This window comes from Stegodyphus dumicola, chromosome 7 (genome assembly GCF_044657685.1).
Source record: "Stegodyphus dumicola isolate Sdum_Otavi_A_Nest chromosome 7, ASM4465768v1".
In the NCBI taxonomy this organism is placed as follows: domain Eukaryota; kingdom Metazoa; phylum Arthropoda; class Arachnida; order Araneae; family Eresidae; genus Stegodyphus; species Stegodyphus dumicola.
Window position 1 is genome coordinate 70,775,946 of NC_140774.1, and position 18,091 is coordinate 70,794,036.

The 18,091-nt window shown below is 28.3% G+C and overlaps 1 protein-coding gene across 3 annotated transcripts in view; it reads right to left on the reverse strand.

Annotated features, from left to right (window-relative positions):
- Positions 1 to 4,669: 4,669 nt before the first annotated feature.
- LOC118192357 (NACHT domain- and WD repeat-containing protein 1) overlaps positions 4,670 to 18,091 on the reverse strand; it is a 342,710-nt gene continuing 329,288 nt past the window's right edge. For all 3 annotated transcript variants that reach the window (XM_085820425.1, XM_085820426.1, XM_085820424.1), the window contains exon 14: positions 4,670 to 16,347. In XM_085820425.1, coding sequence (XP_085676551.1) covers positions 16,127 to 16,347 — 221 coding nt within the window. In that variant the 3' untranslated portion in view covers positions 4,670 to 16,126. The remainder of the gene's footprint in view (positions 16,348 to 18,091) is intronic.

An 18,091-nucleotide genomic window follows, 5' to 3' on the forward strand; every position in this document is an offset into this window, starting at 1 on the left:
CCCAGATAGGTCATGTTGTATTTTTTTATACACTTAGCCAAATTTGGATATGAGCCATTATTTTGTTTTTTTTTTCATCGAAGCAAGATGGACTCTTTAGACCCTTTTGTTTCTCAACGGAAAGGTATTATGTTCTATTTTTTCCCCTACACCTAGCCAAATTTGACATGAGCCATCCTTTTGTGTTTCCATTGAGCCAAGATGGACTCTGGAGACAATTTTGCTTCTCAACGGAAAAGTAAATTTTCTGAATGGGTGCCGGTGTTCGAATACTTTTGTGACCGACTGCAAATGATTCTCCGCCCACGGAAGTGCGACTTCATAACGCCCCTCTTCGTTTAGAGATACAGAATTTTCGAACTGCAATTTTGCTTGCAAATCCCTTTCCTCTCTAGCCTTCTTTGTAACTGGATCTGTTATTCCGATAACATCAAGCCTCCGTAGTTCTGACAGCGTGGCATCAGAAATATGTAAAGATAACGAAAGCGTGGAAAAGGAATTTTCTAACTCAAGTCTTGTACTTACAGCAACTAATCTTTCCCAAGGAAGAACTTCGATTTTACCTGTAAACAAATTTGCAGCAACATCTGCCCCTAACAACAAATGAATCTCCTGGGGGTTCTCCTGGAATAATCTGCAATTTCCACTTTCAAAAACATCACTGACTTAAATTCCTCTTCTTCTAAGTTCCCTAATTCAGTGTATATTTTTGATTTTAGGGACCGAAGAACATATTTTTCTTTCATCTAATACATTGATTTCGCAATTATACCTTTTATCTACGCTACCCAATTTTATTCTATAACGTGTATGTTTTTCGAAACTTCTATGCCACCGCAAAGTCCGTGGGTTACACTTTGCTCACCTAAGCTTCTTAATTGTAACCTTTCTGCTGCATACCTGCTTATGTATGAGTTTTGACTTCCGGTCTCAATTATCGCTCGAACAAATTGGTTATTCCTTCTTCCATATATGTTTGCAAATTTGTTTTGCTAAAGTTTGCAAATATACTTCTGAACATCCTGCTTGATTTGAAAATACTTTATTTTCTATCTCTTCGTCTTTTTTAATTTCCGAAACCTCGACAAAAGGATTTTGTTTATTACACATAATAGTTGCATGCTGTTTTTTAGAAATATAACAAGTTATTTTTTTTCTGAGGTTTCGCGCCAAATGGTGTGGTTTTTGGCATTTATAGCAAGCACATTTCTTTTTTTAAATGTCCCTTTTTTCTGGTAATGATAAGCCGGAAACGAAACTACAGTCATAAATCTTGTGGAATTGTTTACAGAAGATGCAGTTCATATTTTCCTCCCTGCATTCGGATTTTGTAAACAAATCTGTAGCGGTCGGAATCTTTGGTTTATTATGCCTATTTGAGAGACCATATGCGCTTTTCGTTGCAGGGGGGGGGGAAGAAGACTGTCGTCGATTGGATACTTTTTGCTGTTGCGAAACCGTTGACCTTGTGCGTTTGCGGGATGAATCTTCTGCGTGTAAAAATAACATTAAATCTTTTATGTTATAATCGGTGCCAACATTTTGTGTTCTATGAAATTCAAGCGTTAATTCTGAAGGCAATAACTTCAAAATCATCGGACACAGCAAAGCGCTGTAAGATTCCGATACAACATCTAACGCTTCGAGACATCTAATCTGTGTTTGTACTTTATCATACAAGTTACGAAATGTTTTTATGTCATTCGCATTTTTTAATGATTCAACATTCAGCAAATTATTCATGTGCGCATTAATAAGAATGTCTCTCCTTCCAAAACGGTCGTGTAAGATTTGAATTGCTGAATCATAATGTTTCGGCGATAACGGAAGTCCTTGAACGCAACTAGCAGCTGTTCCTCCTAAATATGTTTTCAGGTATTTAAATTTGTCTACTTTGTTCAATGATTCGTTATTATGTATTGAGGACTCAAAACTATTCCAAAAAGTAAGCCATCGACTACTGTTCCCATAAAATACGGAAATGGAAAGTTTTGGTAATTTAACATTAGGTGTATCGTTTATATTTTGCTGAGTGTTCGGTGCATTTAAGTCATGATTAAGTTCCTTAATCCGTTTCTTAAGCCTGAATTTCCATAACGTTATCTTCTCGCGATATTGTTCTGTAATTTCGAATTAATCTACACTCAGAATAGGTTCAACTTCCATATCGGCATTAGATAGTGTTTCGGTTTTAGCATTAAGCTGTTCTAACAATTCTTTGAGCTCATTAATACTACCTTCAGATTTATTTAATTCACTTTCAATTTTCTTAAATAGTTTTGTAACGGCAGTTCTTAAGATACTTCTTTTCTTTTTTAATTTATCTACTTCTGCCATTATCTTTCTTAGATTCAAACACTTACACAAAATATATACGTCTCATGAAAAAAAAAAAAAAAAATATTTAACTCGTACTTAGAAAACAAAATTATTCTTCTGCTGAATACTTAAAGAACAAGTATTAAAATCTTCAATTTTAATATTCAGCTTTTGAATTCACTTTATTAGAACTTTTCAAAAACCTGGCGTCCCTGTTCGGGCGCCATAAAAATGTTGCATCAGGTTCTTCTATTTACAATAAAATTAATGTAAAATTCCTTACCTGCTGCATCTTCAGTGTTCACGACGCTAGGCTTCTAATAATCACGTTTTCCAGTAAGAGTTTCTATTAGAATTAACAGGCCATCTTGTCTTTTTCTTATTTATTCAAACAAAACACTAATATACACTATTTACAAGGTAGAATTATTTTAAGATAGTACATTTTAATTGTTTTTCTCTGAAGTTCCGTCTTTACGCTCCTCAGAGCGGTTCTAATCTAGTCTCGTTCCCGGAACTTAATTACAGCAAAAGTAAAGGAAGAGATGCCCGCCATCTAGTGGCAAGAATGTGACAAAAACAGTACACAGATAGCTACAAATGTTTCTTCTGTTTTAAAGAATATAGTTTAAAAATGCTACATTGATGTAAATAAGAAATTCAAAATTTATAAATATAACTATATTTAGAGATATAGTGCTGCTATGGAAATTTTAAAGTCCTGTCAAATGTCATCAAAATTCAGAATTAATGATCAAAAACTCCATTTAATAATTTTTGGAGGTTATGTATAAAATATCTGCAATTAAATTTTTTATTATTATGTATTTCTAGATAAGCAGGTTCATATAAATTTTCTTGTAAAAATTTCAGGCAAGATTGCAATGTTTCTAGTAAAGTCTCAATTAATCTCTTTGAAAAGGTGGCAAGCTGGGGAAAATAGGGAAATAAAGAGGCAAAGTGTTGTCAGAGTACAAGTGCAAATGTCATTTATGTAAAGAAATTTTGCTCTTAATTAAAGAATAGACTGAGAGTTATAAATATGACTATAAGTTCTGTTGCAATTTATATGATAATAGAAAAGCAAAAGTATATACTGTAAAAAGTCTTTAATACAGACTTCAAAAGCTACAAACTTTCTGCGCATGCGTTTAATGTGTACGGTATAAGCTAGGCTAAAATTATCTAATTCAGTTAATGTTGCAGATTGCGTTGTTCCTTAATCTTCTAATTGGATCCGGCTTATTATCTTTTGCAGACTGTTAGAGCAATTTTATAAAAAGTAAGCTTGAACTTTCAATTATGTCAAAAAGAGTTTCTGATTCTGGAGCTGCCAGAGGATCTACAAAGCGAAAGCATGTTTCGATGTCCATCAAACAAAAAATGGATAAAGGCATGAAGAAAGTGACAAAGAGGTTAGTGAAAATGAAAAAATTTCGATTGACAAGTTAGTCGGTATTCTGGGCACAGCAATTACAGGACTTGAACAGCGGAACTTTGTAACTGAACAAGAAATTATGTCTGTTTATAGAATTAAAGAGAAAGTATTAGCACATTTTGGGGTCTGATTAATGGCTAGACACCCAATTTAGTATAATAAATTCTTTAATTAATCAAAATACGTACATGGCAATAAATAACAGGAATCTCAGCGATAAGTAAAATGCATACATGAACTTGTAAAAACAGAAAGCAAAAGGTCTCTTTTGCAGTCGCGCAGAGATCATATTCTTATCGCGCATGCGCAAAGAGGAGAACTCGAAGCGCCGAAGAAATGTGTGTGTGTGTGTGGGGGGACCACAACATAAAAGGAAGCAACTTAAACAACTTACATTGAAAGAAATGTTTAATAAAGCAAACAAATGAATATTAAGCCTTTTTTTTTTTTTGTAAATTTTGATACCCTTTAGATCATAATTGTTCTTTATTTCATAAATTACGGTTTCATATTTTTAATTTTATAATTTCTGCATGCCATCTTACCAGATTTAAATTGATGATCTATAATCCGGAATCGCCGAAGACCCGACGAGTCCGGATTAAAGACTTTGTACTGTAACAGGTCTGTCTAATGTATAGACTAAAAAACAGTTTGCTATAACTTGCTTTTTAGTATCTAGAATAGTTTTCAAAATTCTAAGGTTTAAATAGAAAACTCGCAGAATAATAAAATCTTCATAAACATCATAATTAATAGATGTACAGTTTTATATTGATATAGTCTTTTATGCTTCTACTGTGATTTTATTTCTTTATAGAATATTCTGCAATCTTTTTGCTTATGAGTATAACAAAAATTATTTTAAACAACCCAGAGTTTTATGTAAAAATAAAAATATGCACTCAAACATTCTATAAAACAATTTTTATTTTTCTTGATATGGATGCATTTCCAGACAAACTATGGAACAAATTCATTTTTCTTTTTATTTAATACAATTGTCTAATTCATATTCTGATATTCATACACTTTTCTTATTTGCAAATTTTGAGAATACTCATCGTAACAGACACAATATTTCTCATAAACTTAAAAACTTCTTCTAAAAACAAGCATTTAAGATACAGACTAGTTTTAAGAGACTAAACTGAATATAACTTGAATTTACATTCAAATCAAGTAATGTCATTCATCTGTCACATCATGTGAAGCTGTACACGTGAATGCAAAAGTTTTTTTTTTTTTCTCCCTTTTTTTTTTTTTTTTTTTGACAGTATTACTAACAGTTAAAGTACACAATTTTTTTTTTTTTTTTTTTTCTGGCTATTTCTGTACATGTGATATATTGAACTAAAATTGACAACACACAACACATTCATGGGAATCAAAACCTATAAGTATTGGCTCATTTGATGTACAAACAGGTCAAAGTGCATTTTGTTCAACACATAAACAGATATTTGTGAATGCTTAGAACACACAGGTCTGCAGGTTTAGGATTAGAGAGGTTAAACAGTTAGTAGTTTCAGATCAAATACTTGAGATTCAACTAAATGGCAGATGCACAGAGCAGAAACATTTTCAAACATTGAGATTCAGTAGATTTCTTGAGAATTCCTGATAATCCAGGGATAAAACATGAAAATATTCCAAAAACATGTCAAGCAATTCCTTGATTAGAATCGAATCCACTTAAAACATCAAAATGACAACCTTGGTAGTTAATGTTGTACTTTAATAACTAATATCACTGACAACAAACACCAAGCATTTACCTTATCCTAAGTATAATTATTCCATAAAACTCTATACTAGGAATAGTTGCCAGATATGTAACATTGCCAACAGAAAATGAATGTTACACAGCTTTTAACAAGTGTCAACAAAAATTATGCTCTTATATTGGGAATTTTCCATAAGAAATGAAAGAACTTCACATCAGTTGCACAAATTTTGGTCAGTTTTCCCAACACATTCTTGATAAATAGACATACACATATAAAAAATAAGTGGCAGTATTCTTTGTTTGTAACATTTAATAACAAACAGTTAATATAAATAGCTTAACACTACAACAAGACAAATCAACATTCTCCTTTCCCACCACCTCAACTGCTATGGTAGAGCTACTGTTACACACATATGCACACTTAATAAAGCTAAATATAGTAAATTAAAGCAATTCCAGTTTTTAAAATGTTAAATTTTAAGTATATATTGATGACACATTTATCACATCTAAACAGAAACTACACATTTTCAAGGCCACATGTCTTGAAAATGTCTACTTCATTAAAAAAAAAAAAAAGCAAAATATAAGAACCTTTAAAAAAGGAGGAAAAAGAAAAGAAATGAAAACAACCTAGAATAAGAAGTAACAATAATAAAAAATTCAATACTGAGTGAATCCTAAAGTCCCATTTTATAAAATAGAAAAATTTGAATATCTTAATTTTTTATATTTATTTAATTAAAAGGTTTTAGATGTCCACAATTAAAAGGTTTTAGATGTCAGACATCAATAAATTACTTCACATGTAATAATTTTGTATGCAGAATTTCTAGTTAAAAAATCTTACAAATTAATGGAAATAAATTTTCAAGAATTTCTTCAATTTTATGGTACTAATCACACTCTCTGAAAATGAGGTAGTCAGCCAGGAAAATCAACATGCTTAATGTTTTAAATAGCTTTAAACATTCTGTGGTGTTGAACTTAAAACTGCATTTAAAAGCCAAAAATTGTATTGACAGCAGTGATGGCAATCATCAGTTTACATAATGGATTCATTCTCTTCCGGCTAAAGAAAATCAATTAAAATGATTGATTATTAAATTAAGAATTGGCTAAAGAAAAGCAGTAAAATATGACTCTAATACATTGGCTTATTAATATTAATGCAATTATAAATTAATTACAAAAGGAAGCAGAAAAACTTTCATTAAAATAAACAAATTGCTTTATACACAATATACTCTACATAAATAATACATTAAAAATGTAAAAGATATTTTTTATGTAAAACAAAAAGGCTAAATAAAGATTTACATTTTCAGTTTTGTTCAAAAACACTTGCTTATTAAAATGTTCATTTATTGAAATCTGCTAATGCTCTTTGATAGAGACAGTCAGCAACATCTTCAGCAACTTTTTTTAAACCATTTTCTAAACTTAAAGCTTTTATTTATTTTATTTTTATTTATTTATTTATTTATTATTATTATTATTATTATTGATTTTCAAGCATTTTAACACCTAAGTTCCATAAATTTTTCTCCCTTTCCTTTTTTTAAAGACATGCATAGATGCTATCTGTTTTAAAATCAATATGACTCAGTCCAATAATAACATTAAAAAAAACTCTTTTGGTCCATTTTAACAATGATTTGTTCTCCAATACCAATCACACAGAAATAGTGAAAATATCAATTTGGAAGTACAGAAATGTGATATAAATTAATAATAAAAGTTGTTTCATTTCCAAAGCAAGACTTCATCTGATCCTCATATGCTTTGCTGTATTTAGTTAAAAAAACTAAACCAATTGAATTCATGATTAATTACTTTGCTCCATAAAAATACTTTTTCTGCTACTGAAAACGTAACTCTTTTTTATATATATAAGCAAGAAAACTGAGAATACAGTTTTAAGTTACCACATATTACACAAGCTTCTTCATCTACTGCAAATTTTAGCAAAGTGGTTAATATGCAATAGAGATGAAAATCTTTAGTTTGAATCCTGGTGCTATGAGTGCTTTTTTTTGCTTAATATTATTTTATTTTAAAAGAACATTTATTTATGAAAAATACTTTAAAAGAAATAATGTGATTTTTTTAATTATTTTTTTACAGATATAAGTCACACTATTCTAATACTTTTTCAGACATCATTTAAATAATTTTAATTATCAATAAATAATTAAACAAAATATGCTCTTCCATTAAATTTTAAAGAAAAGGCATTCCATGAAAATTTAAATTAAAAAAAAAACTATTATTGATTTGTCCAGAGACTTTTGTTTTAAGCAACCAAACAGAAAATGTTTTGTATTTTATAGCCAAAATATTTAAAAAAAAAAAAAAAAAAAAAAAAAAAAAAAAATATGACAATAAGTAAAATAAGTCCTAAGAAAATAAATGGAAATTTGCTTCATTATATAATTTTTGTATTATTCCTTTAAATATATTTGCTTTCAAAATAAAGTTAAAAGAATTAATAATATTGAAAAGATGAGCATGTTCCCACCAATGACATTCAAATTTGAAATCTTCTCATCTGCAGAGTTATTACACTAGCACACTTTTAATTATTATACTAACAAGACTTGCAATAAAAGGCATAATTTACATTACATAAGTATTACTTAATTTTACAGCCTAAAATTAGTGAGTCCAAAGTTTTGTTATTACTAAGATGTCTAGCTTATTGGAAACATAAAAGATTTCTACAATATCTAAAGTCTAAAAGCCTTTAAATGCTCAGTGAAAAAACTTAGTATGAGAATAAAAAATAAACTATCAACATTGTTGAACTATGTAACAAAATATTAAAGTATAGGTGAAAGGCATCTAATGTATTGTACCTCAGTTTTATAGCAGAATTTGTACTGTACTTCTATGTACATCATTGCTGTTAGAAATACAACTACAGAATATAAAGTTCAACACATGGTGACTCAAATTACAGCAACAACAACAACAACAACAACAACAAAAAAAAAAAATTAAATTACATTCAAATGTATGCTAGAAACACTTAATTGAGGCCAATTATGGCAGCTTTGTTATCAGTTAAACTGCGATTTCATTTTGTTCTTCATACGGAATTGAAAGTATTTAATAAATATAACTATAATACTGATATTTATGAATAACAAACAAACTGCTTTTCAAGCAACAGCTATTTTATAAACAACCTTGTTGCTATTAAGACATAATCAAACGATTTTTTAAGAACCATACTCACTTATCCTACTAGGGAGATTAGTGCAGTTTAAAAGAAATATTAAACATTTTATGTGGTTTGTTGATGGTTTACTGATTTTTGTTGGCATTGCAGTAAATTTTTTCCATGGGGAAAAAAAAAATAAATAAAAAAAACCTGTTAGGATCAATAGCATCATAAACAATAATATAATTAAAACAAATAAAACAAAAAAAAAAAAAAAAAAAAAAAAAAAACTAATTTAAACAATGAAAAATATATTAATATATTTATAAAATATTTTCTGAAATAAAGTTATCATTATGCATTTCACAAGTTAAAATTTCCATTTGAGAAATATTTTGTACACATTCATAAAAAAGGAAAAGCATTTGGTATACAAGTGAACACAAATCTTATGTTTTTAAAACATGGTTCAAATCTGCATAAATTCCATGAAAAACATATTTCAGATATAATATCCAAAATTTTATTTGTTTACTCATTTTGCATTTTTTTATGTGCAAACTACTAGACGTGACACATTATTCAAAACTCTTACAATTATGTTTTTACATCAAAAATATAAGAATTCCTCATTAAAAATGAATCTTATGTAATATAATAAGATTCATACTTCAAACACATAAAAGAGCTATAATAATTTAAAATTGCTTGTGGTTAACATGAGAGAATTCAGTAGCATTACATATTTGTTAACAAATATTCTCAACATGATTTCCATTTTTAAAACTCTTATGTAAGATAGCTTAATTTACATTACAAAATGATGCATTTAATACAAATATGATGAAAGAAATATGAGAAAATAGATATATTTCACTTTTAATATAGTGCTGACATATATTTTCATTTAGAATAAATTGTATTTAATCAGAATAATACAATTCTTCAACCAAATATGTTGCCAGTAACAAAATAAAAATCATACTATAAATTTAAGTGAAACATTTATATAAATAAAAATGTCTGAATATAGATTATTCAGTTTAAATCAAAATTAAACAACTGATTTTTAACAACAGTTATGTGAAAAGAAATTGATTTACTAATTAACCACATACTAATATCAATTTCCTTGTTTACAAAACTTACAACCTAGTAAAGCATTTGTATTTTTCAGACATTTCATAGCTTAAGAAAAATAAAGAGAACACCAAGATTTGCATTCAGGAGTATATGAAAATATGACATAAGGTATAAACAAATTTCATTAAAAACTTGTTAATCTGGAATAAAATTTATGGATTGGCTAATAATTATGTCTACACTTTTATCTATAATACAGCTGAAATAATTAAATTAATCTAAAATTGAGCCAATGCACAAGTTCAGAGACAATGATTATATTTGATACTTTCAGCAAGCAGAAAATTTCTTTGTCCCTTTTTAGCTCTAAAGTACTAAAAGCAAATGTGGAATTTATGAAAATAAAAATTTAATGTTTATGCCACTAAGATATTTGTACAAATTTTTCCAAACTTGTAAACTTTTTCAAATAAACATTACTTTGGATAATAATTAAAAAATTTTGCAAGTTTCATATTCATGTACTGCAATTTTAGGAAATTAGAAGATTCATGTCTATTTCTAAATTACATGAATTTATCCTTATTAATTACTCCTATTAAAATATCATAGTAATCAATGACTTATATAATTAAAAAAATGGAGTGCCTATACATTTTCTTCACAAAATTACAATTTTGTAAAATTAAGAATGAAGTTTCACTGTTCATGGAAAATAATGTTATAAATGTTAATAGAGCCCCATTGATGTCCTTTTAAAATATTTTTGGATTTCTCCAAATCTATGATAGCAAGCATAAGCATAAATCATACCTGAATGATGAAATATTAATAACTAGTTCAGGAGAAAAAACAGCACCTCTCATTTCCAGAGAGCAACATTTTTCTTTTATGCATCTTTTTAAAATAAGTTAGGACATACATTTTCTACACAAGAAGACTACTGACATTTCCAAAACTTATTCAAATCAAGAATATAAATCCATGGAGAAACTCAGAAAATTCCATTTACATTTTAAGGATCTAGAAAAATGAAACTACCAATTAATTTAGAATTTAACCAGTTTAAAATAAGTAAATAACTTCAAGATGCACACTAAATTGAAATTTAATAATCAGCAGTATTGTATATTTAACAATGACTGCAATAAAAAGAGGATTAATTATTTTAATTGACAACAAAATGATAGATGATTTTATACAAATAACCCTTTTTGAATATATAGATTTTATTCTTGCAGAAGATTGAGACAAGTTGCTACCTTCTGAAATGAGTTTCTTTTTCTGCAACATCAAGTTAAGAATTTTTGCCAACAGTAAAAGCAACAAAAAAGAACAAAGAAAGTAAAAAAGGTAGGGAAAAAAAAAAAAAAAAAAAAAAAGCACAGTGAAGACCAGAATATGCCAAATAATAGTACAGCAATCATGTAAGCAAAAAAATGACAACAATAAATCAAAATTTAGCATAAAAACGAAACATAATATAAAATTGCAATTTAATGTGATATGTTTATGTCTTTGAAAGTTGTATAATTATGCACTACTAATAACTGAATTTATAATGCTCAGTAAAAAATGAGACACACTGATTGAAATTAATACTGAATCTATAAAACTGCATAATAAAAATGTTTGCTTCTACATTTTTTTCTGAAATTACAAAATAATTGTAGAATTACACTTAAAATCCCTAACTGAAGACAATTGATGGTATATAAAAATGTTATTAAATGAATTTTACAATAAATAAATATCGAAATGCTTTAAAAGATTAATTATTAAGCATAATGATTAATATAAGGCACTATAATACCATAAAATATGAAAATAAATGATAACATGAATATAATGACAGGATGAAGAACGCGCTAAGCTTTTCTTATATACAACTTATAACAGAAATAAAATAAAAAAACTTTTTGCTTTCAAAACAAGATATATATATGAATATTTTTTGTAAGAAGACAATTCAGGTGACTAGAGCAAAACATTTCAATTACAACATTTCTGCTTGACTGACCCAAACATTTCCGTATACAAAGAAATTTAACATATCTATACAACTGAGCTATACTAAACTCTCACTGATATTTCTTTAGCAATTTAAAAAATAAAAACTACATTCAGTGAATTAAAAATATAAAATAAATATCTTCTGAACAATTGGATGTGAGTAATACTAGAGAAGTTCATATATCAAGTATTATATTGAAAATTAAATATTATACTGAAAACCAATAAAGTTTATACAACAAGCATGAACCTAAAAAATAATAAATTATAATAACAAAAAGTCAAATGGCTGGTTAATAGATTTTCAGGGAACAAAACTGAGTTCAAACAGCCAGAAATTTGATTCAAGTCTAAACATGACAAACTGAAACTGTAAACCAGAAGACATAACTCTAAAATTTTCAACATTAAAAATCACATTTTGTCACAGTTGAAATACTTTTGAATATTCATTTGGAACGATCCCAAGTAATATATTAAATTTACTTTGAAAATGCGAACAAAGGTTGTTTTTTCCCCTGAACAAAATACAACAAAACACTGGAAATTCAAAATAAATAAAACTACGTCATAGAAAATTATACTACTTTGAATGATGGTTTCATACATCAGATAAAATAAACTGAAACAGTTTCTAGTATTTCATTCACACTGTCAACTTAATCAAGTTCTAATAGTTTTTTCTTTGCCTAGCACAGTAATTTGTACAATGTTAAGTAAGTAATGGTAACATACTTACCAAACAATGGAATCAGCTTTATATATTTTTCCTTAAGTTTGATATTTACTAATTACCCAGTTGACCATGAAAATATCACCAAGCAAAGCTATTTAGTGCCAATTATGGATAAGCATGACATAACAGCACACTTATAGCATATATACTTTTGTAAAATGTAATCCAATTGATTCATAATAATCCACCTTTTGTTTTTATGAACAAGGATATAAATTAATTCATATTGCAATACTGTTTCCTAGCATTTTGGGGGAAAAATTTGGAACCTGCATTCTACAGAATAGCATACAGTGGATTATTTTCAAAGTTATGTGATTCTATCTGAAAGCAAAGTGTGATTAATGGACCCGATATGGCCAGCTGCACATGGCTGCCAAAACAGTAACAGACTGAAACAAATACCTCCCACCTTTTTGTTTTTATGAATAAGGATACAAATTAACTGTTACTGCTGTATTTTTCTTGCATTTTGGAAAAAAAATAATTAAAATTTTGGATATGCTTTCAACAAAACAGCAAGCAATGGATTATTTTCGAAAATTATGGGATCCTACAACAGAAAAAAAGGATGTATTAATGGACACGATATGGTCAGCAGAATGTTTGACAAAATATTAACATACTGTAACAAATTACCTGTACTTTGGTAAAAATTGAAGGATTTAATGTAACAGTAGAAATCGATGAAAGCCTTTTTATGAAGCATAAAAACCAAGAAGATCAAACTGTTTATCAAATAAAGAGGCATTAGTTCCTTCAGAATTCCATAAGTATGAGTGGTGCATCTTTGGCAAGGTTTTTGCCAACTTTCATGGTTGATGGGATAATATGTAAGCACCCTAAGTTTTAATTTATTCAATGAAAATATTAGAAATAAAGTCGAATCTACATGGCAAATATATGCAAATGATTCGTATTTACACAAACCTATAAGAAAAGAACTTATAGTTAGATCAGGAAAGCTCTTTATTTGACTAATTAGAAAAGCAATTGAAACACAGAGCCAAAAACCGCTTATTAAAAAATACCGTGCATAATGTTAAATCAAAGTAACACAAAATGAAAGCTCTCATGGTGACCATCTCTCACAGCCAACTAGCTCTGAAATCATAAATAAACACTGGTATTGAATATTCACTTCTCTCAAATGCCTCCATAAAAGATAGCATAGAACTGGAAGTGGTCATCTCAGATAAATTCCACAATAAACGTTAGCTAATGCAATTACAATTGGAAGTGAAATAAACTTAATGCAACTTCTAAATTACAGGCATTATTCTTATATAATATGCTACTTAATATAAAAGCCAAGAAAGAAGACTATAGTTGTCTAACAAAATAGAATTGAACTTTCTTTTTAACATGCTATTTTATTTATAATGGAATATAATTAAACATTCACCACTCGCTGAACCCTTAACCAGCTTCTAATGTTAAATTTCTGCCAGGTAGGTTATAGCATGCTATCAACACTGATCTACAATCATCTGTTCTCATACTATACTACATTTTATTTAAGATAAATCTAGATATATACTCACAGGGCGATATTTCTCCTAATTTAGCTCTTTTGCATGCATTTCTGAAGCGAATGAGATGTATTTTGAAATTAGAAGGGACAGAATACAGTTAATTCAAGGAAACATTAAAATTAATGCAGCACATCATGATCTACAGAGCAAAAATGACTTTTGCTGCCAAACCTGAATATCTTGATCCAGTTATCAGATTCACATCAGCATGAACATGCTTTTTCAAACATGAAACAAAATGAATTGAGGGAAGAAAATTGTACAAATCCTAATGAAGCAAAATTGCAAGTCTATTATTAAAAATATGGTCCATAATTTAACACATGTGCTGGAGAAATTAAGATAAATCTTTGAAAAGAAAACACCTTATTTTAATTTTTAGAACTTACTGTACTGATTTTATTTAGAGAAGAAAAGAAACCCAAAGAGCTCCCTTTCTTTTTTATTGCAATAAAAGTTGATAGACTTCATTTGTAAAAAACCAGCAATCACAGACATAACCAATTCTTGTTTTAATTTAATGATAATTCCCTTTCATACATAACTTTTTGTCTTGATATAAATGTTTCCTGTTTCCACATATAAAGGTTTTAGAAAATATGAAAACTTATCATAGACAGTGCTTTGCAATTAAGAAAAGGCTAAAAAATATAATCGAAGATTTGTTAAGTCTAAATTCCTAAAGTGTAATTCTATGTTATAGTTAAAGAATATTTTAATTAGGGCAGAATTCCTCAAAATGGAATGTTTTTACACAGACACAGAGTAATGAATTTATACAGCATAAAAATTTCCTTTTACCAATTTGATCATTACATCAACATGTTAATTCTTAGAACATGCTTTTCAAGTATTTTTGCCAAGTAGGTAAGTTAAGAGGAGAAAAAATATATGGCACTAAAGAGCACGCATTTACATAATTTCATTGCGTAACAAAACTAACACAAAACATGAATTAAAGAGTAAATTTACCTAAGGAACACTTTTTTTAAGGTGCATTAAGGCTGAATTTTACCATATAATGATAGTGAAGAATACGAAAGAAAATACTTTCCATTGTGACATTATAAATCTAGTAATCTGTATAAATTTTATTGCTATGCACAAAGTTTAGAAACAGCAAATAGTAAACACATAATATATATATATAAATTGAATATCTCAAAAGGTGATAAATTTTGCATCAGCTTCATATCTATTCTATTATTGATTATCTTGTGTAAATATCCTTGTTAATGATTTATGAGTTCAAGTAGAAATACATAGCACAAATAGCAAAAATTCTTTTCCCATTAAAATTTAGTGAAGAGCTACCAACAGTAAACTTTAAAATTGGTTATTAAAAAAGATAATAGACACTGATTCACATTGCATAGCAGTTTTATCATATTTTGAGCAGTAAGATAATCAACGATATGAACATAATAATAGTAATAATAAAACTCTTTAGTATTGACCAAAAATGCCTTCTCAAATATAGCCTGATGTTTAAAATGATTGACAAGCAATATGAATGCATTACTAATGCATAAGAAAAGACCTGAGTTTCATAAATATTTGATTTATATGTACAGATAACGAAAGCAAAACAACATAAAAGTATTTTTTTATCAAGTAATGCACATATCCAACATGACATTTACACAGCTTGAAATCCACCACCTGTTATTGTAAACTGCTATGTAGCAGCATAATACTACCATATCAACACACATATATAAAATCCAAAGTTGATCATTAGGTATCATCACTATTTTAACTTGAGATGATTAAGATGAGAACACTTATCAGTAATTCCATGATCATATTTTTTTGGCTTCATTTTTCACTTAAAAACTAACTCAAAATTCCAAGTGGTTACTAGGCAACAACATTACTTTGAGTCATTATCTTCTTCCTTTAGAAAATATAGTCAGCCTGAAAGCCATGGAAAATAAAATACCAATGTCACAGTTGCTTTCATTGTTCAGTAGTGCTAAGATAAAATGACCCCTTCAGAAGTTAATAAAAATTGTTATACATGAATCTCAATGGAAACTGCAGCTACAAGGTAATTAAATTACCATGCTCGAGCTTTTCAAGGAAACAAAAAGCATTTTGTAATTCACTGATTTTCATGACTCATATCAAAGACTTTGTTTTTCAACTTTGGATCACCATAGCAAGTAAGTTTTGGCATTTCATCCTCAACTGTACTTTCCCGGCACAGCAGAAGTGTGGTTATAGTATCAAAGCCTTTCAGACCTAGAATGACAGCTTTTCCATCCAGAGACAGCTCACAACAAGAAAATTCTTGATCAGGTGTAAAGACTGCTAAACATTCACCTAATTTTTTTTTTTTTAAAGAAGGACATAACATTAAATTCTTCATACATTAAGACATAAATACTATTAAATAATTAAGCTTATGATACATACATAAATACACACAAGAATTGCCAAACTAATTATACAAACTCTGGTTTTAATTCAAATCTAAGTGTTATTAACTAGATAGCTATTTTATGGCAGTGTGAATTCCCACAAATTTTAGGGAACCTTCTAAGACTTTGCAAATTAATTTTCAAGCAAATATCACACAAATCCAAAAATTTCAGATATTTTTGTTATCATTTTAAACTTTAAAAAAAAAAAAAAAAAAAAAAAAAAAAAAAAAAAAAAAAATTCTGAAAGCTTTCAAATTTTACATTACACCCAAAGGAGTGTTTTCTTAATGTTTTGTGGGTAACCTATATTATTTATTAAATATCATGTTCTTTGCACTTAAACCATAAAATTTAGTTCAACAGCAATATCACAAAATAACTTTAAAATGAACATATCTTTAGAATTTCCGATACACAGTCTTGTGTGCTGAAGATAAAAGATTTTTTTTCCTCATTCAGTGTTGCAACTGCTCGATTTGAAATCGTTGACTTTGCTAAACAAAAATCGTTTAGAAAATATGAAATAGATAATAAAACAAATTCCAAATTCGGGCTTCCAGATGCCCATATATGGGTGGAAACGTTATTCAAAATTTGATGGCTCTAGATACTGTCATTTTATTACAATGCGAGAAACATACATACATTTATGCAGATTCTTCATTATTTAATTTCTTTAAATATAATACACAGCTGTAATATTTGGTGGCAACAGTTTGAAAAGTGAACTGGCATTTAAAGTTTTCAATGCAAAATGCCAAAACGAAATTAATAGCTCTTCTCGGCTAACGCCCTTTGGGCTAAAAAAAAGATGGTTTTTTCGATGTCACAAAAAGTTGTAGCCTTATTATCTCTTAGAACTGACAAACAGCTGAAATGTGAAATGTTTTTTTTTTTTTTTTTTTTTTTCCCTTAAATCTAAAAGTAAGCTATTTAATAGAGGACATCAGTATATACAAAACAAAACGACCACAAAACCAGCTGCTTAAATGAGATATTCTTCAGAAGGGGGAGAATTTTTCCTTTTCTTTTTTCTTCCCCCCCCCCCCCTGCTCCTAAAGAACAGTGACTTACGTCCTTGAAATTGATAGTTTTATTCAAATCTTACACCAAAATACGGTTGCTTTTTTCCGTAATTTTAAATGTTATTAAATATCAATCGCATGATTTTGAGGTAATAATTTTCCAAAAATTCTTTTACATAAAGTATTTTAAAGAATTGTTAATTATATATAATGACAATTAAAATTGTATGTAGAATTTCAAAGTAACAAAAACTTTTTAAACAATATTACTTAATACCTTTTAAAAAGTATCAAAAATACTTTATCAGATTCGAAGAGCAATTATTAATAATTTTAACCACAATATTAATGAGAATGAAATGTTTATTACCTCAAATTTAGAATGATTTATTTTGTTCACCATACAATCCTACTATGTGAAAAGAAAAATCAAAACAAAATATATTAAGATAAATACCATATATTTCCATAGATAAGACAAGGTATAAATTTTCATGAAAGTTTTATACTTTTAGTATATATCTGTCTATAACATGACTCATAAACTACAAGCAACCTACGAATTTAGTTAAGACAAGTAATCATCATTTGCATCGGTAGCATTGCCTACAGAAGCAT